Raw genomic sequence first — 26,131 nt, 5'->3', positions numbered from 1 at the left:
GGAGTATCAGAAACGGTGTCTTGGGCCCTTGGAGGCTATCATATCCCTTTTGATATCACAGAGGATGAGCGGCCCTCATGTTAGGGGTGCTTCAAAGATATTGGTAACTGGAGTGTTGTGCTCCAACAAAATGCAATGCTGATGCACGCTAGCCTCTGCCTGGTATTCAACGTTGCAGTCCTTTGCCAACAATGAAGATGAGGACGAATCCTTCTTTGAGCAGGACTCAGATGATGCCTGGTCCCAAAGGCCTCTTTCAATGCTTGATATTGAGGGTGATTGAGGTACTCTAAATGCCGATGCATCCTCAGCATCTGTTGCAGTTTTGGGACCTATAGAGACCAATATTTCTGATGACGAGGACATGAATCCCTCTCTTGAGTATCTGTGAACATAGTTTACAATGAAAGGAATTGTGGACAGGTCCCAGGCATTAAGCCTCCAGGAGCTTTCTTTTGAGACGTTGTCCAGAAAAATGGTCAATGCAAAATCAAATGACTTGAAGATGAAAAGTGTCCTAACCAGAAGCCTGGAAAAGGACTATATGGAGGCTAACACTAAAAAAGAAACTTAAAACAATAATTAAAAAAAAAGTGCTAACAAGAAAATTCACCACATGACAGCAACAGGACTCAAAGACAAAAAAAAAAACTTACCAACTTGAAATTGTTCAGAAATATATCTTACATGAACTTTAGTGATGTGCATCCAACCAGCTCCAAGGAAACATGGAGACTGAAGCAACCTTATACTATAGCAGCAGGTGGGAAGCAGCATGCAAGCTTCTAGAAACTCTAGGCTGGAGTAGAATTTCCTATGCTAAGTGATGTGGAGGGGCATTTTCGAAAGAAATGTCCACGTTGCGATTTGGACGTCTTTGCAAAATGTCGAAATCCAGGGGCAGGGAAACCATATTTTCGAAAAAAGATGGACATCCATCTTTCGTTTTGAAAATACCGTCAGAGACGTCCAAATCCTTAAATTTGGACGTCCCTGGATTTGGACGTTTCTGACTTTCGGCGATTTTCGAAACCAATGACGTCCATGCCAAAAACGTCCAAATGCAAACCATTTGGATGTGGGAGGAACCATCATTTTTAGTGCACTGGTCCCCCTGACATGCCAGGGCACTGCAGTGGATTTCATAAAATGCTCCCAGGAACATAGCTCCCTTACCTTGTGTGCTGAGCCCCCCAAAACCCAATACCCACAACTGTACACCACTACCATAGCCCTTACAGGTGAAGGGGGGGGGGGCACCTAGATGGGGGTACAGTGGGTTTGTGGTGGATTTTGGAGAGCTCGCTGTTTCCTCCACAAATGTAACAGGTGGGGGGGGGGGGGGGTATGGGCTTGGGTCCGCCTGTCTGAAGTGCACTGTAGTACCCACTAAAACTGCTCCTGGGACCTTCATGCGCTGTCATGGACCTGAGTATGACCTCTGAGGTTGGCACAAAATATTTTAAAGATGTTTTTTGAGGGTGGGAAGGGGCTAGTGACCACTGGGGGAGTAACAGGAGGTCAACCCCAATTCCCTCCGGTGGTCATCTGGTCATTTCTGGCACCTTTTTGTGCCTTATTCATTAAAAAAAAAAAACACATCCAGGTGAAAACGTCCAAGTGCTCATCAGGGACGTCCTTGCTTTTTTCGATTATGGGTCAAAGACGTCCAAGTGTTAGGCATGACCAAGTCCCGCCTTTGCTATGCCTCTGACACGCCCCCTTGAAATTTGGACGGCCTTGCGACGGACTGCAGTTCGAGACGTCGAAAGATGGACATCCTTCTCTTTCGAAAATGAGCCTGATAACCCATGTTGTGAAGACTTGCTATCCTGCTTGTCCTTGGAGAACTCAGTGTTTCAAAATTTAGTTCACTGAGCAACATGTCTAGAAGTACAATTTGCCTAATGAAAACACTACAAACACTTATTTTTCAGTACCATACCAAAACATTTGTAGATAGATTTTCAACCCTAATCAGTAAGCCATCCCCAGATGTTAGTGGAACTTAACAGCACAGTGCCATTGAATATCCTCTCACATTGCCATAGCACTGTGCAGTTATTGCTGGCCGGTCAATGGACAGAGTTGGGAAGGTACCAGCAGTTATGTGAGCACTAGCAATATTCAGTGCTGGTAACAAAATGGACCGCACAAAAGACAGTTTTAACTTTGCTCGGTTAGCTATGCAGGTGCTAGTGCTGTACATTAGCCAGCACCCACATAACTTCCAGGTCTCTGGCTGTCCCACAGATTGAAAGCTAGTGCCTGGATTGCCCAGCACTGAATATTCTGGTTAGGGATTCAGCCTCTTGTGGTCAGTGGCTTTAAAACCTCTGACTGCTGCGGGCTGAGTTCTTAAAAAAGCAGACACCTACATTTTCAATCGCAAAGATCAGAAGCCCTAATTTTAATTTTGTACCATCAAGTTATTTTTCAAAAATATTTTTGTAAAAAAAGTTTCCTGTAGTTGAAGTGTAATAAAACTCATTGAACTAAGTATAGTATAGTACTGTTTGGCAAAGAGGACTCGAGCAAAATTCTGCCATGTAAACTGAATTTACTGCCATTACCAGCAACAAGATATTCTTTTTTTTTTTTTTGGTGTGGAAAATATACTTATTATGAGACCACCTCTCATTAATACCTGCTGTAGCAACACAATTATTGTATTAAAATCTGAAAGGGAAGAAAGTAATAGATGCTAAACGTGGCCCTGGATACTGTAACACCTTTTTATCTGATAGTCCTTCAGTAATAGGCTTTACTGCAAGCTTACTGCCTGAAAGCAATGGAAAGTTGTGTGTCCAAAGGTGAAAGTGAGTAAATGAAATTGATATCAAGATCATCACTTATAAGAAACTTGTTTTTAGATTAAAATAAGACATAGCTTTTTCAAAAATGTTTTTAATTTTTTTTTAAATCTCCATTTCAGTTCTGAATATCAACAGGTTTCTCCTGTCAGAGCCTAATGTAACTCATATCAGATTGAATATAGGACACGATCCATTTTCTAATATTTAATTGTAATTGTTCTCATTTTTTTTTGAGCATACCAACAGGCTCACAATGTATGAGCACAGTCGAGCAGTTCAAAAACAGATAAGCAGTCACCTCTGGTGTGAATGGCAATGCAACTAGTTTTTAGAAGTTTGGAAGCTGTTGGACAGCCTTTTAAGTAGAGAATATAGGGAAACACTTGGATTCATTCACTTAAGATTTCCTAATGTTTTGTGTCTAAAGAAAAAAAATCTTACTAAATCTGGCTCACAGTTATCATTATTCTCACCTACTTTGTAATGCAAGTACATTCAGATATGATTTAATATGGACTTCATGTTATACTACTATGACATATGGTTTGATAGGTATAATGCTTTAAAAACTCATAGAAACATTTCATTAAGTAGTAAGAATTAAGAAACAGGAGGCAAATGGTATGTTTTTCAGATTGATCTAAACTGGTTAGAGACAAGTCATCTAATAGAGTTTTTAAGTTTTCTTGTTTGTTGCTAATGCCAAAATGTCTAAAACCTGTCTCAAATAGTTAACAAAAACTTCTATGTTGTGTCTATGAATCTGTTCTTTTGACTTGATGCTTGCAAGTGTTTATTCAGGCTGGCTCGTCTCAGAACCTGCAAAATCAATAGAAGAATAAGTATGTGAATAGTAATAATGTTTAGATTGTACAAGTAATTCATTTTTGTTAAGGTAAGGAAAGAACTACAGACCACTGTAATAGTAAGTGCCTTGTAGTTCTTTCCTTCTCTGATATCGGAATACATGAACACACTTTACATATAAAAACTGGGTTTGATTTATGCTGGCTGTATTTTCTTTCAGGGCAATAGGAGAGAGGGGAATCCAAAGCGCAGGAAACAAAGCCGAGCAAAAAATGCAGAATGGACCTCCAAGAATGGGATGACAACCAAATTTTATTGGACACCCCAACACTATATTCTCTCTCTCTGATGAACAAAATGCATATAGACAAAAAAAAATAATGATCACTTAACATTTAAATAAAAAAAAAAACATACAGTTGTAAATCTAAATAAGCTGATGTGGAGGGGTATTTTCAATAGTGCATCTAAGTTGGACTTTGGACGATTTGGGCTAAATGTACTAAATCCGGATAGAAAATATACCCATTTTCAAAAAAGAAAAAGTCTGCTCTAATGGACCTGGCTATAACATCTGATGCTGTTATGGAGGCTAGTAAGCAGGGGCGTAGCCAGCCTTCCGTGGGGGAGGGGTCCAGAGCCCGGGGGGAGGGGGCACATTTTAGCCCTCCCCCCCGGCGCCGCCCCCCCTCCCGCCGCTGCAGCCTACCTTTACTTTTGCTGGCGGGGGATCCCACTCCCCGCCAGCCGACGTCTTCTTCTCAGTCGCTTCCTGCTCTTCAATTTGTTTGCTGACGTCCTGCACGTTGTACGTGCAGGACGTCAGCAAACAAATTGAAGAGCAGGAAGGACTGAGAAGACGTCGGCTGGCGGGGAGTGGGATCCCCCGCCAGCAAAAGTAAAGGTAGGCGGCGGCGGGGGCGGGTTCGCCGGGAGGGGGGTCCGGGGGTGAATCTGCGGGGGCCCGGCCCCCTCAGGCCCCACGTAGCTACGCCACTGCTAGTAAGTACTATTTTTATTCACATTTTGAGAGGGTGGGAGGGGGGTAAGTGAGCACTGGGGGAATAAGGGGGAGGGGGTCATCTGGTCATTTAGGGCATCTCTTGTGTCTTATCTGTTGTAAAAGCAAACTTTTCATTCTATATGTTTTGGTTTTATTCCATTATGGCTGGAAAACCTCCAAGTGTGAAACGTGATTTGGACGAAATGAATAGATAGACATCTGCAAAACAGGTTTCAAAAATACAGATTTGAATGTCTTGAGAAGAAATCCATCCAAATAGTGCTTTATAACACTTTTTGGAAGTTTTTCTTTTTTGAAAATGAACCCCATCTTGAAAAAACTAAGATAAACATGCAAATGATTAGCAAACAATTGTATAAAATTGTGAATTGTATAAAAATATAATAAAGATTTGAAGGTAGAAGTTGATTGATAAAAATAATGGTATCCAAATCTTTATACCGCTTAAAAATAAGTAAAAGAATATTGATATCCACATCCATATGCTACTTAAAGATTGAGTGAATGAAACTAGTGCACTGCATGGTGAAGAAAAAAAAGTGAAATTTTGTTACTTTAAATGTTAATTGATTATTATTCTTTTTGTCTACATGCATTGCTTTTAATAGACCCCTGACGCAACATTCCACCAAAACACAGCCCAGGTCAGATCTTCCAATAAAGTTTGGCTGCCAACCCACTCTTGGAGGACCATTGTGCTCTTTTTGCACTGTTATCTTTCTTTCAGGCAGGGAGAGGCGATATCTTAAAAAATGGGCTCCCATAACCATGGTTCCCAACTTCAGCATTTGGGAACCTCAACTAGTTATGTTTTTCATGCAGTCCTCTATGAATATTCAAGATTTATATTTGCTTAGAACTGATCTATGAACAGGTTAATTTGCATATTTGGGGTCTTAGAAACTATCACTGATCACTGGGTCCCAGGAAACCCTACTCTATTATATATTAATTTTAATTTTTGTTTTGAAGTTTGTTGCAAATACAGGAGGTCTTTTACTAAGGTGCACTAGTGTTTTTTTTTAGCTCATACTAAAAATCAGCTGGCACTAAACTCTGAGACGCCCAATGGGCATCTCAGCGTTTAGCACCAGCTGATTTTTAGCACAAGGCGGTGTACAGTAAGGATAGATCAAACATGAGCAATAGACAATTACAGCAGTAAAAATATTCAAAAACAATACAAAGTATGGCATGGAATACTATTTACAATTTCAGTCGTCTAATGACTGCTGATACACTCAAGCTCTTATATTATTATCAGTTTGAAACTCTAAAACACAGCTTCACAAACGCTGTGTATTACAGTGGATACAAGACCAGCTCTACACCGAGCAGTATCAGTGATTGTACTTTTTTCGTTTTATCTTTTTAACTTTTTATCTCTTAATTTTTTAAAGTGGAGAAAAAAGGCTTCAGTATCACCACCCAGCCAGCCAGAACTCAACCGACTATAAGGCATGGGCCCGGCGCACCATCATTTCGCAAAAAAAAACCCCTCCACAATAGTCAATGTATACAAAAGTATGCTGAAAGTATGCTGAAAGTTTCTTGTATCCACAGCCCACAGGATTGATGTCCATATATTCCTTTACAATCAAATGATTAGTAATTACTGCCAGTCACTTAACTTAAATTCTCCTCAGACTGGCCCTGTCACATCCATCTTCACCCAACAGGGAATCCCTGTTTCGCTGTCGCTGCTTCAGGGGTTCGTTTATCTTGTAAAGATTTACATATTTTTCATCTGTTGCCGCTCATAGACACCTATACATTCCTGCTGCACTCAAAAGACGAAGAACACTGCTCGCTATCGAACGCCTCCATTTTTCAATCAGCGAGTTCCACTCCTCTCTAACTTTTGGCCTATCAGCATACCTCCTTCACCTCTACAGCATCTTTTGAATTGACCAATCATACGCAACTCACACCCATCACCGTAAGTCAAAAAAACGCTGCCCATTCAACCCTAATATTTATTCCATCCAGTTCAGTTGTCTTCAATTGAAAAATCCATTTCTGCTCAATTTGTCATAATCGACGTCTCTGATCCCATCTTCTCTGGGTGGGTTGTAAATACTCCAGAACCGTGCATCTTAAATTGTCAAACACAAGGCCCGCTGTTTCACAATGGGTTACCATCGGGGCTTCTCATTTTAAAAGCTTTAAGCAAGAACGATGTTCCATCAGTCGTGTCTTTAATGATCTTGTAGTTTGACCTATATATATGAGGTTACAGGGGCATATGATCAAATATACAACCCCTACGGTATCACAAGAGGTCATAGATCGAAAATAATATTTCTTTCCTGTCCTTGGATGTATAAAACCATCTCCCTCCATCATGTGGCATACAGAGCATCGACCACACTTTTTATGGAGTCCTTTCTTGCTGTTATCCTTTCTCTGGCTCCAAACATCGTTAGAGCTAAGCATATCACCTAAATTACTGCCTCTTTGATAGGAGAACAGAATACTCACATTTGCTAGAGCCGGTTGATGGAACATCGTTCTTGCTTAAAGCTTTTAAAACGGGCAGCATTTTTTTCACTTACGGTGATGGGTGTGAGTGACTACGTTGCGTATGATTGGTCAATTCAAAAGATGACTTAGAGGTGAAGGAGGTATGCTGATAGGCCAAAAGTTAGAGAGGAGTGGAACTCACTGATTGAAAAATGGATGCGTTCGGTAGCGAGCAGTGCTCTTCATCTTTTGAGTGCAGCAGGTAGAAGTGACACAGGAATGTATAGGTGTCTATGAGCGGCAGCAGACGAAAAATATGTAAATCTTTACAAGATAAACAAACCCCTGAAGCAGCGACAGCGAAACGGGGATTCCCTGTTGGGTGAAGACGGATGTGACAGGGCTAGTCTGAGGAGAATTTGACTGGCACTAATTACTAATCATTTGATTGTAAAGGAATATATGGACATCAATCCCGTGGGCTGTGGATACAAGAAACGTTCAGCAGTATCTTTTGTATACATTGACTATTGTGGAGGTTTTTTTGGCAAAATGATGGTGCACCGGGCCCATGCCTTATAGTCAGTTGAGTTCTGGCTGGCTGGGTGGCGATACTGAAGCCTTTTTTCTCCACTTTAAAAAATTAAAAGAAATAAAAAGATAAAACGAAAAAAGTACAATCACTGATACTGCTCGGTGTACAGCTGGTCTTGTATCCACTGTAATACACAGCGTGTGTGAACCTGTGTTTTAGAGTTTCAAATTGATACTATTTACAATGTCAACACAACACGTAATAGAACATTATAATTGATAGCGAAGGGTAAAGCAAAGATGTAACATATAGATAGGTAAGAAATTAGGAAGAGTTAGGAAGTAAGGTGATTGATTTAAAGAAAGTTACACATGAGGTCAGAGAAATGGTTAATTATTATCTCAGCTAGGGTAGGAGTGGATAAATATGTCCTGCTGTAGTATATGCAGCCTGAGTCACTCTTTGTGTGTGTGAGTCAGACTAACGAGTTAGTTACTCCGATCCACCCAGGGCCTCCGCTCTAGGTGCCCAGCGCTCCCACCAGGTGCTGTGGAGGACTTGCAGCCCTTCTGCATTTCCTCACAGCTGTATCCGGGGTGACTCCAGTTCCACCCCTATCTTCCCAAGGCCTTCGCTCCAAGTGCACAGAGTTTCCAGGTGCTTTTTGGCTAGGATCAGGCGACCCTCAGGGGGAGGAATGCTGGCTTCGGCCTAACCCCTGGTAAGCCTTTTCTCAGCTGAGAGGTGCCCAGCTCTACCACCGGCTGCCTTTCAGGTGCTGTGGAGGACTTGCAGCTCATCTGCATATCCTTACAGCCTTCTCCGGGGTGATACCCAGATCCACTCCGATCCACTCAGGGCCTCCGCTCTAGGTGCCGCGCGCCGTTCCCTTTACATCTAATCTTGCTAAAGTACCTCAGTCATTTATGGCCCCTATTCATATTCTCTTCCTAGCCATGTCCCTTCCTAATCTTTTCCCTCACCCCCTACCTCTCTCCGCTACAGGAACTCACTGCCCATCCATCGACTTCATCACCTCACCTTCTCTCCTACCCTCTTCCTCCCTCTTGGCTTTTAATCTCCGCCTCTTTCTTCCGTCCATTTTGCCTTCCCCATTCCACCTAAATACCTCTCGCCTTCGACGCCTTCGTGGCCACACCTCTCCTACTCTCCTCCGCTCTCTTTTACTCCTTCTCTTACTCTCAGCCGGTGACATCAATCCCAATCCTGGCCCCCCTCACCAACTATTATCCCAACCCTACAGATCTCACCGCGACCTCTCTAACCTCATCTCTATTTCTCTACTCCCCTCCTCTTCTCTGCCCTTCTCTTGCGCCCTATGGAATGCCCGCTCTATCTGTAACAAACTCGCCTATATCCATGACCTCTTTATCTCGCGTCACCTCCATCTGCTCGCCATAACAGAAACCTGGCTCTGCCCTGATGACTCTGCTTCAGTCGCAGCCCTGTGCCATGGCGGTTATCTATTTTCACATACTCCTTGCCCTGCTAGCCGTGGGGGCGGTGTTGGACTACTTCTCTCTCCCTCCTCCAGATTTCAACCCCTTCTTCCACCTCAATCTCACTGTTTTTCCTCCTTTGAAGTACACTCTATCCGTCTTTTCTCTCCTCTGCCTCTTCGAATAGCGGTCATTTATCGTCCCCCTGATAAGTCCCTTTCATCCTTTCTCAGTGACTTTGATGCCTGGCTTGCCTTCTTCCATGATCCTTCCTCCCCCTCTCTCATCCTTGGTGACTTTAATATTCCTGCTATTGATCCTTCCAACTCTTATATTTCCAAGTTACTCGCTTTAACGTCCTCCTTTAATCTCCAACTATGCTCCATCTCCCCCACTCATCAAAATGGTCACTGTCTTGATCTCATCTTCTCCTCCAACTGTTCACCCTCTAGTTTCCTTGCCTCTGATCTTCCCTCCTCTGATCACCATCTTATAACTTTCACACTTAAATGTCCTCCCTCCCAGTCCCGTCCTATCTTATCTAATTTATCTAGGAATCTTCATGATATTGACCCTTCATCTCTATCCTCCCATGTTTCAAACCTCCTCTCTACTGTGGCACCATCCACATCTGTCAACGAGGCTGTTTCTTCTTACAACAATACTCTATCCTCTGCCTTAGACACTCTTGCACCTTTGATGACCCGCCCTGTAAGGCGTACAAAACCCCAACCTTGGCTGACTTCTAATATCCGCTACCTACGTTCCTGTACCCGCTCCGCCGAACGCCTCTGGCGGAAATCTCGGGCCCTTGCTGATTTCTTACACTTTAAGTTCATGCTGACCTCCTTCCAATCTGCTCTTTTACGTGCCAAACAGGATTATTATATCCAACTGACCAACTCTCTTGGCTCTAATCCTCGACTTCTCTTCACCACATTGAACTCTCTCCTCAAGGTGCCCCCTCCCCCAACTCCCCCTTCATTATCTCCTCAGACCCTTGCTGAATTCTTTCACAACAAGGTTCAAAAGATAAACCTTGCTTTCTCTACCTCACCACCTCTCCCTCCACTAGTCCGTTCCCCTCTCTCTCCTTCCCCTCATCCCTTTCCTCCTTTCCTGAAGTTACCATTGAGGAAACTACACTTCTCCTTTCTTCCTCAAAATGTACCACCTGTTCCTCTGATCCCATTCCCACCCACCACCTTAATGCCATCTCTCCTGCTCTTATTCCTTTTATCTGTCACATTCTCAACCTCTCACTTTCCACTGCGACTGTCCCTGCTGCCTTTAAACATGCTGTGGTCACACCTCTCCTTAAGAAGCCTTCACTCGACCCTACTTGTCCCTCTAATTACCGACCCATCTCCCTCCTTCCTTTTCTCTCCAAATTACTTGAGCAGCACGCTGCCTTGATTTTCTCTCCTCACATGCTATTCTTGACCCACTACAATCTGGTTTTCGCCCTCTCCACTCAACCGAAACTGCGCTTACTAAAGTCTCCAATGACCTATTACTGGCTAAATCCAGAGGTCAATATTCCATCCTCATTCTTCTTGATCTTTCCGCTGCTTTTGACACTGTCGATCACAGCATACTTCTCGATACCCTGTCCTCACTTGGATTCCAGGGCTCTGTCCTTTCCTGGTTCTCTTCCTACCTCTCCCTCCGCACCTTTAGTGTTCACTCTGGTGGATCCTCTTCTACTTCTATCCCTCTGCCTGTCGGCGTACCTCAGGGTTCTGTTCTTGGTCCCCTCCTCTTTTCTATCTACACTTCTTCCCTTGGTTCATTAATCTCATCCCATGGCTTTTCCTACCATCTCTATGCTGATGACTCCCAAATCTACCTTTCTACCCCTGATATCTCACCTTGCATCCAAACCAAAGTTTCAGCGTGCTTGTCTGACATTGCTGTCTGGATGTCTCAACGTCACCTGAAATTAAATATGACCAAAACCGAGCTTCTCATTTTCCCCCCCAAACCCACCTCCCCGCTCCCCCCGTTTTCTATTTCTGTTGATGGTTCTCTCATTCTCCCTGTCTCCTCAGCTCGAAACCTTGGGGTCATCTTTGACTCTTCTCTCTCCTTCTCTGCTCATATCCAGCAGACTGCCAAGACCTGTCGTTTCTTTCTTTACAACATCCGTAAAATCCGCCCCTTTCTTTCCGAGCACTCTACCAAAACCCTCATCCACACCCTTGTCACCTCTCGTTTAGACTACTGCAATCTGCTTCTTGCTGGCCTCCCACTTAGTCACCTCTCCCCTCTCCAGTCGGTTCAAAACTCTGCTGCCCGTCTCATCTTCCGCCAGGGTCGCTTTACTCATACTACCCCTCTCCCTCAGGTCACTTCATTGGCTCCCTATCTGTTTTCGCATCCTGTTCAAACTTCTTCTACTAACCTATAAATGTACTCACTCTGCTGCTCCCCAGTATCTCTCCACACTCGTCCTTCCCTACACCCCTTCCCGTGCACTCCGCTCCATGGATAAATCCTTCTTATCTGTTCCCTTCTCTACTACTGCCAACTCCAGACTTCGCGCCTTCTGTCTCGCTGCATCCTACGCCTGGAATAAACTTCCTGAGCCCCTACGTCTTGCCCCATCCTTGGCCACCTTTAAATCTAGACTGAAAGCCCACCTCTTTAACATTGCTTTTGACTCGTAACCACTTGTAACCACTTGCCTCCACTCTTCCTTCCCGTTCACATTAATTGATTTGATTTGCTTACTTTATTTATTTTTTGTCTATTAGATTGTAAGCTCTTTGAGCAGGGACTGTCTTTCTTCTATGTTTGTGCAGCGCTGCGTACGCCTTGTAGCGCTATAGAAATGCTAAATAGTAGTAGTAGTAGTAGTACTTCTTCCATTAAAGGCCTGGTTGAAGAGCCAAGCTTTCACCTGCTTCCTGAAGTAGAAATAGTCTTGTCTCTTCTTCATGTTCAATTGTGAAGCGCTGTATACAACTGGTAGTGCTATAAAAATGATTTGTAGTAGTAGTAGTTGTGTTAAGTACAGCCTTTCAGGCAGTGCATTCCAGAGTGTGGGGGCTACTCTGGAGAAGGCTCGCTTGCGGGTATCACATCGTGGTAATGTCTTTTGGAGAAGGTGTGGTTAGTGAAAGTCCTTGGGAGGACCACTAGCATTCAATCATGTGGTCTCCAAACCCCAACTCTGTGCTGAGTTTTGTAATGACTGCGTCAGGAGCTAGGTTAATACTATTTTGTAGTGAATGTACATAATCGATAATAAAGCTGTTCTCTAATAGGATTATGAGGCTTTGAGCTTGTTTTTCCTGCACAGTTTTTTTTGGAATCATTAAATTTTTACTGTTGAAAGTGGAAACACAGCAACCAAAAAGAACAAATCCAACATATAGCTGAATACTAACGTTGAAGCAGTTCAGCAATATTTAGATCAACCATTTCCAGCTTTAGCAGGGAATATCCTTTTCCCACCCCTACCCAATCCTCCCCTTCTCACCCACCCTCTTCTTTCCTCCCATATGGTAGAGTCAGGTAAAAGGTAACAACAGAAACAGGAAGTATTAACAAAACATTAAAATAAGAGATTATAAACAGGGGGGAGGAGTCAAGATGGCAGTGAGTAGCCTGTAATTGCTTTGTGTGCTCCTGATTATTAAGATTTTTCCTCTTTTGCTATGCCTTCTAAATGATGAGGGAAAGTTCAGGTCTTTCCCTCCTCAACCCCAACTTACCCACCATTTTAGCAGCAATAAATTGATTGTTTCACCATCAGGACTCCAGTAGGAAGAACCGGTGTTGACTTGCAATCTGCGGCTGATGAAGGATCATCCTTGTAGGTAAGTCTGGAAACTTCTCTGTCTCTGCTGGATCTCAATCAACCACCATGTCCAGCCTAAGTGTCGTCATTGAAGGCAGAGTTGGCAGCCACACATAGTGCTGCTATTCCATCTGGAGGTGAAGCTGCAGACTTTACTTCAGCTATGGGGGGAAGCGAGCAGTCTGTTCCAGTCAGATCCCTAGCTTTGGAGTTAGTGATGCGGCTTGTGGAATCAACTGGAAGAGGAAGTGAAGTTCCTCTGGAGGTGAGACTTGTTGTGTCTGACCTGGGTAGCGCTAAACCCATAGAAATCTCTGGAGGTCTCTCCTCTGCTTCCTTGAGTGAGGAACTTAATTTTAATCCTCCAATGGTGGTAACACTGGAATCTATATGGATAACGTTGAACAAGCTAGATAAAGCAGTTGTTAAATCTTCAGTGGACTTATCAGCTTTAGTTGAGAAAGTCGATACCATTGCTAAGAAACAGGAGGACTCTAAATCTGTATGTTTTGTGAAATTTCAGAGAGATGAAGAGGATATTGTCCCTTAAAGAGGTTAATGTGAAGGTAGTACAGGATAAGACTCTAATTCATCAAAAAAAAGTAGAACTAAAAAATTACAATATACATTTAAATTTGCAGATTTTGAATTTTCTTAAATCAGTTACTATGACAGTACACGATTTGTTTAAGAAATGTTTAGTTGAGGTTCTCCATTTTTCTTCTGATAATATTCCTCCTTTAAATGTATTGCAATATTATTCTTATTCCCTTGAGTTTCTGTGTACAATGTTTAATTATATAATTTGTCCCTAAATGGCTGTACGTGTTTCAAACTATACCATTGTACTTGAAAAGAGAGGACGAGAAGAAACTGAACAGTATGATCCAGAGGTTCCTCTGGCAAGAGAAAAAGGCTCGCCTCCCAGTGAATACTTTAACTTTCCCGGTTGAATATGGAGGATTGGGTTTGCTGAGTGTAAGACATTTAACGGTAGCTTGTGGAATGCGTCATATTAATGACTGGTTTCAAGGGACGGCAGAGTTCTCCAATACTGACTTAGAATTACAGATCGTACCGGGAATACACTTTACAAATTATCTGCATGTGGGAGGAGAGCCTATCCCGGAAGTATTAAAATACTCAAGGATAATGCCACAGGCTAAAGCGGTGTGGAATTGGGTATGTCATTTACATCAGTTCTCAGCAAAAGTGACACCCTTTTGGTCAATTTGTGAAGATGTGAACTTTGCACCTGGGAGGCTTTACTCAGTGTTTCAAAAATGGAGGAGCAAGGGGGTGGTATTTCTTTTTCATGTGCTTAATACAGAGGGCCGGATTAAATCTTTCCCAGAGCTAAGAAAGGAGTTTGGGCTGTTGGAGATGGACGAATTTTATTATATGCAGCTTAAACACTATATAGATACGCTAGCATGGGAGTTGCTAGCGGAGGACGTGCAAGAGGAACTTTCAACGGCTTTCTCTCTGGCTGCACAGCAGGAGGTTCCGCTCTCTTTCCACCATAGATATATACAAGATACAATACCAGAGTTGGACTATGTTAAGTTGGCAACTCAATGGAGCAATGATCTGCTTATGAATGTAGATGTTACACAAATGAAAGTGCATATATTGTCAATCCGACGCTCATCCAAAGCAGCGAGTCATTGGGAAGTACAGTACAAATTTGCATTACGTCTTTATATAGCCCCTAGAAGAGCCTTTCACATGGGACTGTCTCCTTGGGGATCATGTCCAAAATGCGGTTGTGTTGGAGCAACACTGTGCCACATGTTTTGCAGTTGTAAAAGCGTGGAAAAATTCTGGAGGTCAATCCTATTTTATGTATCTAGGATATGGAACTCGACCTGGAGGTATGATGCTGCATTATTATTTGGACACCCTAGGCTGAGTAAGCCCAGCCCCAGAGGTTTTACAGAATTTGTGTCTAAAGCTATTATAATTTCCAAGCAAGTTATATTGGCAGAATGGATCTCTAATCAGCCACCCATTAAACAGCAATGGAGAGTAAGAATGCTGTCCTTAATGCGCTTGGAACGGATGGGGATCACAAAATTAGACTCGGTGGTCGGGAAGAAATTTCAGCAATACTGGACCCCCTTTTGGATGACGCTTGCACCAGCGGCTCGAAGCTATCTGTTAAACCTCTAATGTCAAAGAACATTGAAGATGTTGTTGTAAAGAGCAGTTATGTTTTTGGGAGGGGGAGAAGGGAGGGGAGGGGAAAAGGGAGGGGGAAAGGAGGAGAATGGGGGGGGGGGGTGAAAAGTTGAAAATCGATGCATTTGGTACATCTTGTTCACAGGATAACTGCGATGACTGTTAGAGGAGTTTTATATAAACAAGGTACTTTGTAATAAGATAAGAGAGATGTTGCATTGTTGTATTGATATGCAGCTGTGCTTGTTCTAAAAAAAGATTTCAATGCATAATTAAATAATTTGAAAAATTCAAAAAGATTATAAACAGCATGTTATCACTTAAGGTTCACATCATCGATGCCCCCCGTCCTTCAAAACCCACAGATTCACTGCCTTTACCCCCTCTTCCCATGCTAGCCCACATGAAAGCAAATCTCTCACCCTGTCCCTGAAGCATCCTTGTAAGCTTATCATATTTTAGCATGTCTTCCCACTTCCACCTCCATTCTCCTAATGTGAGCCCCTTCTCAGAGTGTCAACACACCACAATGGTCACAGCATAGCCAACAAGTTTGAGACCAGTTTCTACTTCCTTTGCCCTTCTCCAAAGACACCCCCCCAAACCACAAAAGACACAGCTTAGGCTCTATGGGAATTATACACTTTATCCATTTCTCTGCCTGCTGTCAAACCCTTTTCTAAAACTGCTGTATAACCTCACATTCCCACCACATATGGATGTACGAACCCACAGCACTGAGCAGAGTCCCTCGTCCCCATTTTATGCAATTGTACTGAAGAAGTATAAACTCTACTTATGATTTTAAATTGGAGCTGTTTGTATGCTGTGGTCTAGGAGCAATGATGAACGTATTGATAACTCTCCAACCATTCCATCTGCTCCAGAGAAGATACCCAGCATATGTTCCACTGCTGCTCGTACAGAGCTGCCAAGAGGTCCCAATTTCTGAGAGGGAGAAATTAGTACACGCCCCCAGCCCCACCCTGCCTTGGCTCCACCTACTCCACATGGCTCCGCCCCCTGGTACACCTCAATCCCACAGCCATTTCAGAAAATATTTTATTTAAATAGCCTAATAACCTTTTCAATTGCCTTTCAGAGGCCAAAACCTCCTGCCTCCGGGTCAGGTCAGGACAGTAGAATGCTGTTATGGTATCCTCTCCTGACTTGAGGAAGGAAGTGCTGGGTCTCCACAAATATTTTAAAATCATATTAACGTGGAGGGCATAATTGAACGGGGCTGCCCATTTATAAGGGCAGCCATCTCCAGGGCCGGTCCCGGGAAGGGGTGGAGCCAACCGTATTATCTAACAAGATGAGTGGCCATCTTTCGTTTCGATAATACGGTTGGGGCTGGCCAAATCTCAACATTTAGGTCAACCTTAGAGATGGTCGACCTAAATGTTGAGATGGCCGGCTTCGGTTTTCGCCATTAATGGAAACCAAAGTCGGCCATCTCAAAACCGGCCAAATCCAAGGCATTTGGTTGTGGGAGGAGCCAGCATTTGTAGTGCACTGGTCCCCCTCACATGCCAGGACACCAACTGGGCACCCTAGGGGGCACTGCAGTGGACTTTGTTTTATTTATTTATTTATTGCATTTGTATCCCACATTTTTCCACCTCTTTGCAGACTCAATGTGGCTTACAGTGTATCGTTATTAGTAGGTAGTAGGTTGGGAGATAACAGTTAATGTTACATGAAGAATAGCATAATCAAAATTTAACAAGTGGATATAAGTCGAAGACAGTACTGATAATAGGTACAGGTGAAGGTGCTATAGAAAATAATGTAATCGAAATTCAAACAAGCAGATATAAGCAAAAAACATTGCTGATAAGTACTGATAATAGGTACAGGTAGAGATGCCGTAGAATATAATGTGATCGAAGTTCAAACAAGCAGATATAAGCAGAAACATTGCTGATAATAGGTAAGGTTGCGATGTATTACATTGATAGTTGCTTAATCGTTCCCAGGTACATAGCTCCCTTCCCTTGGGTGCTGAGCCCCACAAATCCCCCCAAAACCCACTCCCCACAATTGTACACCACTACCATAGCCCTTATGGTGAAGGGGTCACCTGCATGTGGGTACAGTGGGGGGTTTTTTTTTTTGGGGGGGGGGGGGGGTTGGAGGGCTCAACACTTACCACCACAAGTGTAACAGGTGGGGGGGGGGGGGGGATGGACTTGGGCCTGCCTGCCTGAAGTGCACTGCACCCACTAAAACTGCTCCAGGGACCTGCATACTGCTGTCATGGAGCTGGGTATGACATTTGAGGCTGGCAAAAAAATATTCTTAATTTTTTTTTTTTTTGGGTGGGGGTTGGTGACCACTGGGGGAGTACGGGGAGGCCATCCCCGATTCCCTCCGGTGGTCATCTGGTCAGTTTGGACACTTTTTTGAAGCTTGGTCCTGAAAATAAATGGTCCAAGTAAAGTCGGCCAAATGCTCGTCAGGGCCGCTCTTTTTTCCATTATCGGCTGAGGGCGGCCATGTGTTAACCACGCCCCCATCCCGCCTTCGCTACACCTCCAACACGCCCCCTTAAACTTTCGCTGCTCATGTGACGGACTGCAGTTGAGGGCGGCCAAAATCGGCTTTCGATTATGCCGATTTGGCCGCACCTGTGAGAAGGGCGCCCATCTCCCGATTTGTGTCAGAAGATGGGCGCCCTTCTCCTTCGAAAATAAGCAGGATAGTAACATAGTAGATGACGGCAGAAAAAGACCTGCACGGTCCATCCAGTCTGCCCAACAAGATAAACTCGTATGTGCTACTTTTTGTGTATTCCTTACCTTGATTTGTATCTGCCATAAATCAGTGAAGGTATCACCTTATTTTCTATTTTGTGTTTTATTTGCACTTATTAACCTTTATTAACACAGCTACCACATTACTTTATCCTAAATTAGAAAGTGAAGATATTTACCTGTAGCAAGTACTCTCCGAGGACAGCAGGCTGATAATCCTCACAAGTGGGTTGGCGTTCCACAGAGGCCCAGGAACTGGCATTTAAACAAAGCAAAAAGTGTGCTAGAGCCTTCCGAGCATGCTGCGCGTCCAACTGCACATGTACCAAGTGCTTTCCCGCTTGCCGCATTCCTCAGTTAGGTGAAGAGTAAAAAAGAGAGATAGAGGAAACAACTCCAAGGGGAGGAGGGTGGGTTTGTAAGGATTATCAGCCTGCTGTCCTTGGAGAATACCTGCTACAGGTAAGTATCTTCGCTTTCTCAGAGGACAAGCAAAATGAAACAAGTGGGGTATCCCTAGCATCCAGGCTCACTCAAAACAACAAACATTGGTCAATTGGGCCTTGCAACGGCAAGGTCATACAGCAGAGTAACCTGAAACTATATACAAACTAGATGAGAGTGCAACCTGGAACAGAACAAAAATGGGCCTAGGGGGTGGAGTTGGATTCTAAACCCCAAACAGATTCTGCAGCATTGACTGCCCAAACAGACAGTTGCATCGGGTATCCTGATCAAGGCAGGAGTGAGATGCAAATGTGTGGACTGAAGACCATGTTGCAGTGTTGCAAATCTCTTCAATGGAGGCTAACTTGATCTGATATTATGAGCCATGACATGCCCCTCTAGAGTCAACCCAGCTTGGGCATAAGCGAAGGAAATGGAATCTGCTAGCCAATTGGAGATGGTGTGTTTACCAATGGCGACGCCCCTCCAGTTGGGATTTGTAGTAGTAGTGTAGTAGTTGGGATCAAAAGCAATGAACAACTGGGTGGACTGTCTGAAAGGCTTTGTCCGCTCCACGAAAAAGGCCAATGCTGTCTTGCAGTCCAAGGTGTGCAAGCTGCTTTCCCCAGGGTGGGCATTAGGACAAGGAAAAAATACTGGCAAGACAATTGACTGGTTCAGATGGAACTCCAACACCACCTTCAACAGGAATTTAGGGTGCATACAGAGGACTACTCTGTTGTGATGAAACTTAGTGTAAGGTACATCCACTACTAAGGCCTAAAGCTCACTGACCCTATGAGCTGAAGTAACAGCCACCAAGAAAACGACCTTCCAGGTCAGGTACTGCAAATGGAAGGAATTAAATGGCTCAAAAGGAGTTTATCAGCAGGGTGAGAACAACATTGAGATCCAATGACACAGGTGGAGGTTTGACAGGGGGCTTTGACAAAGGCAAACCTCTCAAGAAGTGAACAACTAAAGGCTGTCCAGAGATAGGCTTACCTTCTACACATAAGTACATAAGTAGTGCCATACTGGGAAAGACCAAAGGTCCATCTAGCCCAGCATCCTGTCACCGACAGTGGCCAATCCAGGTCAAGGGCACCTGGCACGCTCCCCAAACGTAAAAACATTCCAGACAAGTTATACCTAAAAATGCGGAATTTTTCCAAGTCCATTTAATAGCGGTCTATGGACTTGTCCTTTAGGAATCTATCTAACCCCTTTTTAAACTCCGTCAAGCTAACCGCCCGTACCACGTTCTCCGGCAACGAATTCCAGAGTCTAATTACACGTTGGGTGAAGAAAAATTTTCTCCGATTCGTTTTAAATTTACCACACTGTAGCTTCAACTCATGCCCTCTAGTCCTAGTATTTTTGGATAGCGTGAACAGTCGCTTCACATCCACCCGATCCATTCCACTCATTATTTTATACACTTCTATCATATCTCCCCTCAGCCGTCTCTTCTCCAAGCTGAAAAGCCCTAGCCTTCTCAGCCTCTCTTCATAGGAAAGTCGTCCCATCCCCACTATCATTTTCGTCGCCCTTCGCTGTACCTTTTCCAATTCTACTATATCTTTTTTGAGATACGGAGACCAGTACTGAACACAATACTCCAGGTGCGGTCGCACCATGGAGCGATACAACGGCATTATAACATCCGCACACCTGGACTCCATACCCTTCCTAATAACACCCAACATTCTATTTGCTTTCCTAGCCGCAGCAGCACACTGAGCAGAAGGTTTCAGCGTATCATCGACGACGACACCCAGATCCCTTTCTTGATCCGTAACTCCTAACGCGGAACCTTGCAAGACGTAGCTATAATTCGGGTTCCTCTTACCCACATGCATCACTTTGCACTTGTCAACATTGAACTTCATCTGCCACTTGCACGCCCATTCTCCCAGTCTCGCAAGGTCCTCCTGTAATCGTTCACATTCCTCCTGCGACTTGACGACCCTGAATAATTTTGTGTCATCGGCGAATTTAATTACCTCACTAGTTATTCCCATCTCTAGGTCATTTATAAATACATTAAAAAGCAACGGACCCAGCACAGACCCCTGCGGGACCCCACTAACTACCCTCCTCCACTGAGAATACTGGCCACGCAATCCTACTCTCTGCTTCCTATCTTTCAACCAGTTCTTAATCCATAATAATACCCTACCTCCGATTCCATGACTCTGCAATTTCTTCAGGAGTCTTTCGTGCGGCACTTTGTCAAACGCCTTCTGAAAATCCAGATATACAATATCAACCGGCTCCCCATTGTCCACATGTTTGCTTACCCCCTCAAAAAAATGCATTAGATTGGTGAGGCAAGACTTCCCTTCACTAAATCCGTGCTGACTTTGTCTCATCAGTCCATGTTTTTGTATATGCTCTGCAATTTTATTCTTAATAATAGCCTCCACCATCTTGCCCGGCACCGACGTCAGACTCACCGGTCTATAATTTCCCGGATCTCCTCTGGAACCCTTCTTAAAAATCGGAGTAACATTGGCTACCCTCCAGTCTTCCGGTACTACACTCTATTTTAGGGACAGATTGCATATTTCTAACAGTAGCTCCGCAAGTTCATTTTTTAGTTCTATTAATACTCTGGGATGAATACCATCAGGTCCCGGTGATTTACTACTCTTCAGCTTGCTGAACTGACCCATTACATCCTCCAAGGTTACAGAGAATTTGTTTAGTTTCTCCAACTCCCCCGCTTCAAATATTCTTTCCGGCACCGGTGTCCCCCCCAAATCCTCCTCGGTGAAGACCGAAGCAAAGAATTCATTTAATTTCTCCGCTACGGCTTTGTCCTCCTTGATCGCCCCTTTAACACCATTTTCGTCCAGCGGCCCAACCGACTCTTTGGCCGGTTTCCTGCTTTTAATGTATCTAAAAAAAATTTTACTATGTATTTTTGCTTCCAACGCTAATTTCTTCTCAAAGTCCTTTTTTGCCCTCCTTATCTCCGCTTTGCATTTGGCTTGGCATTCCTTATGATCTATCCTGTTACTTTCAGTTGGTTCTCTTCTCCACTTTCTGAAGGATTGTTTTTTGGCTCTAATGATTTCCTTTATCTTACTGTTTAGCCACGCCGGCTGACGTTTAGTCTTTTTTCCCTTTTTTCTAATACGTGGAATATATTTGTCCTGAACCTCCAGGATGGTGTTTTTAAACAGCATCCACGCCTGATGCAAGTTTTTTACTCTGCGAGCTGCTCCTTTCAGTCTTTTTTTCACCATTTTTCTCATTTTGTCGTAATCACCTTTTCTATAGTTAAACGCTAGCGTACTTGATTTCCTAGTTTCACATCCTTCAATGCCAATATCAAAACCGATCATATTATGATCACTGTTATCAAGCGGCCCTCGTATGATAAGCACTAATTGCACTGAGGTGAACCCTTACGGAGTTGGTCTTGAGACCAGACTCTGATAAGTGTAGAAGGTAAAAGCAGGGTCTGTGTGGGACAAGTAAGGGGAACTATGGCCTTGCTGTCACACCAGACGTCAAACCTCCTCCATTTAAAAGAATAACACCTCTTAGTGGAATCTTTCCTGGAAGCCAGCAAGACCCGGGAGACATCCTCTGAAAGACCTAAGGAAGCGAATTCTAAGCTCTCAACATCCAGGCCGTGAAAGCTAGAGACTGGAGGTTGGGATGTAGAAGCGACCCCTCATTCTGAGTTATGAGGGTCGGAAAACACTCCAATCTCCATGGTTATTCAGAGGACAACTTCAGAAGAAGAGGGAACCAAATCTGACGCTGCCAGTATGGCGCAATCAGGATCATGGTTCCACAGTCTTGCTTGAGTTTCAACAAAGTCTTCCCACCAGAGTTATGGGAGGATACACGTACAGAAGGCCTGTTTCCCAATGTAGGAGAAAGGCATCTGATGCTAGTCTGCAGTGGGACTGAAGCCTGGAACAGAACTGAAGGACCTTGTGGTTTAGTCAAGTGGCAAAGAGATCCTCCAAGGGGGTGCCCCACGCTCAGAAGATCTCACGGGCTACACCCATATTCAGTGACCACTGTGAGGTTGCATTACCCTGCTCAGCCTGTCGGCCAGACTGTTGTTTACACCTCCCAGATAAGTGGCTTGGAGAAACGTACCATGATGGCATGCCCAAAGCCACATCTGGACGGCTTTCTGACACAGAGGGCGAGATCTGGTGCCCCCCCCCCTGCTTGTTGCTGTAGTACATCGCAACCTGATTGTCTGTTTGAATTAAGATAATTTGGTTGGACAGCCAATCTCTGAAAGCCTTTAGAGCACTCCAGATCGCCTGGACCTTCAGGAGATTGATCTGAAGATCTGTTTCCTGGGGGGACCAAGCTCCCCGAGTGTGAAGCCCATCTACATGAGCCCCTAACCCCAGGAGAGATGAATCCGTCATCAGCACTTTCTGATGCTCAGGAATTTGGAATGGACGTCCCATAGTCAAAATGGATCAAATCGTCCACCACTGAAGAGAATTTTGAAAGTCGGTGGACACCTGGATGACATTACTACTACTATTTAGCATTTCTATAGCGCTACAAGGCATACGCAGCGCATCTTCTAGATTCCCCGTGGCCTGATGCCACTGAGAAGCTAGGGTCCAATGAGCAGATCTCATGTGCAGACGTGCCATGGGTGTAACATGAACTGTGGAGGCCATGTGCCCTAAGAGTCTCAACATCTGCGGAGCTGTGACTTGCTGTGATGCTCGAACGTTGAACACTAGGGACAAAAGGTTGTCAGTCCATGGCTTGGGGAGATAAGCTTGAACCATTGTCGTGTCTAGCAATGCTCCAATTAATTCCAATTTCTGAACCGGAGTGAAATGGGACTTAAGAGTAAATTTTCACGAACCCTTGCAGTTCCAGCACCTGAATAGTCTTCCGCACAAACTCCTGAGCACCGTCCTCTGAGGTGCTCTTCACCAGCCAATCGTCGAGATAAGAGAACACATGCATTCCGAGCCTGTGTAGCGACGCTGCAACTACTGCCAAGCATTTTGTGAACACACTGGGAGCTGACGCTAGGCCAAAAGGCAGGACGCGGTACTGGAAGTGCTGCCTTCCCAGCCGAAATTGAAGATACTTCTTGTTCCTGTGAGCTGGAAGTATCAGGATATGCATATATGCATCCTTCAAGTCCAGAGAGCATAGCCAATCCTGTTCTGGAATCATGGGAAGAAGGGTGGCCAGGGAAACCATCCTGAACTTTTCGCGGACCAGGAATTTGTTCAAGGTCCTTAGTCTAGGATGGGACGCATCCCCCTACTTTCTTCTGCACAAGGAAGTACATGGAATAGAATCCCAACCCTTCTTTCCCTGGTGGAATGGGTTCAACCACTTGAGCCTTCAGAAGCGTGGAGAGTTCCTCTGCAAGAACCTGCTTGTGAGGAGAGTTGAACGAATGAGCTCTTGGTGGGCAATTTGGAGGTTTGGATTCCAGATTCAGGGTATATCCGGACTATTTGAAGAACCCACCGGTCGAAGGTTATAAGAGTCCACCTTTGGTGAAAAAACAACCTCCCCTCAACCGGCAAGTCGTCTGGCACGGACACTTTTGCTGCGGCTATGCTCTCCTGGAGCCAGTCAAAAGCCCGTCCCTTGCTTTTGCTGGGGAGCAGTAGGGGCCTTGGGTGCACACAGTTGATGGGAACATGCGCACTGGGGCTAAGCCTGAGTAGGCTGGCGAGATGCCGGCGTGTACCTACGTCTAGGGAGCACTCCGTGACCCACCAAAAAACTTCCTAGTTGAGGAGGTAAAAGCAGAAGGCGCCTAGCGGGAGACAAGATTATCCCCCCGGAAAGGAACATCCGCAATCCTCTACTGGACCGAATGGTCCAGGTCAGAAACACGCAACCATGAGAGTCTGCGCATTGCTATACCTTGAGCAGAGATCCTGGATGCTACATCAAAGGTGTCGTATGTGTCCCTGGCCAAAAACTTACGACACACCTTCTGCTGCTTGACCAGCTGGCAAAAAGGTTCAGCCTACTCTGGAGGGAGGGCGTCGACTAAACCAGAAAGCTGCCGCACCGAATTCCGGCAAGTGGATGCTCGTGAAGAGCTGTTATGACTGTATACAGGCAGCGAGCATGGTGGCCTGATACATTTCCTCACAAAAGAGTCCAAGGTCCTCTGCCTGGGGGCGCCGAAGCATACTACTACTACTACTACTTATCACTTCTATAGCGCTACAAGGCATACGCAGCGCTGTACACCATACAGTCTCTAGAACGCTTGGCTCTCTTGAGGGCGGAGTCCACCACCATGGAGTTGTGGGGTAACTGAGATCTCATCAACACAGGCTCTCCGTGAATCCGATACTGTGAATCAGTCTTTTTCGGGACTATGGGAACCAACAGAGGGGACGCCCAGTTTTGCATAAGGACTTCCAAGAGTACCTTATGCAAAGGAGCTGTCACTGCCTCTCTAGGTGGAGAGATGTAGTCCAGGACCTTGAGCATCTCAGCCCTGGGTTCATTCTCCATGTCTACGGGGAATGGAGGAGTGGCCTAGTGGTTAGGGTGATGGACTTTGGTCCTGAGGAACTGAGTTTGATTCCTGGCACAGGCAGCTCCTTATGACTCTGGGCAAGTCACTTAACCCTCCATTGCCTGCCGCATTGAGCCTGCCATGAGTGGGAAAGCACGGGGTACAAATGTAACAAAAATAAAACAAAAATAAAATAATGGAATGGCTTGAGCCATTTTCCGCACAAAAGAAAAGGAGAGGCTCTCAGGAGGAGACAGTCTCCTTTCAGGTGGAGGGGAAGGTTCAGAGGGACTCATCTAAGGAGAAGTACCTAGGATCATCCTCTGACTCCCACGAGCGTTCTTCTGCGGTGTCGGAGAGCACAGGTGTCAGTGACTTCTGAGACCAAACCCACCTCGACGCCGAAGACCTGTGGTCTCGATGTTGAGGAGCTGACCCCCGCATGGACTGCTGTGAAGCTTCCTCCATAGACGTCAATGGGGAGTAGACCTGGGTGGCAGCCGAAATCAGAGCCGCAAGCGGCGCAGAGCTTGGAGACCACACTGCAGATGGAGGGCCGCACATAGCTGTAGCAGACGACAAGGTAGGCACAAGCACCCCTGACGCCGATGCAGTGTGGCACAGCAGTCCTTCCAGAAGTTCTGGAAGGTCCGAATCCGCTCGTCGAGAGCCGCCATTGGAAAAGGCTGTGGGGCCGGTGGAGCAGTTGGTGGCAGAGCTGCCTGGGGTTCGGGAGCAGAAACCGGAGTGCTGGGAGACCGACACGTCGGCACATCTTGTATGAAGGAGGAGCAGTCCTCCCGGCATCGACGCTTCTTGGCTGCAGATGTCCTCGGCGCCCCGGAGCTCCCGGCATAATGTCCTCATTTATGTTTTCTATTCCTTTCCTAATAATACCTAACATTCTATTTGCTTTCTTAGCTGCAGGTAGGAGCAAAGTCTCACTTTGATACCATTATAATCTACTGTAGGCCACCACCTGCTCCACACCCTCACAGTGCAACAGCTTCAAAATATTGGCCTGTGGCAGCACGGCAGGACCCGGACACACACGGAGCTCCCTGTGGGCCCTCTCCACATCAAAGCTGGAGCCTCAGGGGACCAAGGGAAACACTCCTGCAAGAATTCTCAACATATTCTGTTACTCTGTGCAGCTGCAAGTTCATCCATTGACTACAGTTTTCTTGATCTAAGCGGTTTCGTAGAGCTTCCAACCATAGGCGGTCGGTGGCCCAACTGTTTGGGGAGGCTAAAGGGGGCGGGGTTAGGGGTGGGGCCAGGGGTGGAGCTTAAATCCATAATTGTCTGATAACACACAGAAAAAAATAA

The 26,131-nt window shown here is 45.0% G+C and overlaps 1 protein-coding gene across 2 annotated transcripts in view; it reads right to left on the bottom strand.

Moving 5' to 3' along the window:
- Positions 1-3,311: 3,311 nt before the first annotated feature.
- The window catches only part of C1H7orf57 (chromosome 1 C7orf57 homolog), a 498,985-nt gene continuing 476,165 nt past the window's right edge, over positions 3,312-26,131 (bottom strand). For both annotated transcript variants that reach the window (XM_030209461.1, XM_030209468.1), the window contains exon 8: positions 3,312-3,635. In XM_030209461.1, coding sequence (XP_030065321.1) covers positions 3,610-3,635 — 26 coding nt within the window. In that variant the 3' untranslated portion in view covers positions 3,312-3,609. The remainder of the gene's footprint in view (positions 3,636-26,131) is intronic.

This window comes from Microcaecilia unicolor, chromosome 1 (assembly GCF_901765095.1).
Source record: "Microcaecilia unicolor chromosome 1, aMicUni1.1, whole genome shotgun sequence".
NCBI classification, from domain to species: domain Eukaryota; kingdom Metazoa; phylum Chordata; class Amphibia; order Gymnophiona; family Siphonopidae; genus Microcaecilia; species Microcaecilia unicolor.
Note: the sequence above shows the minus strand (reverse complement) of the source record. Positions and strands in the feature narration are given on the sequence as shown.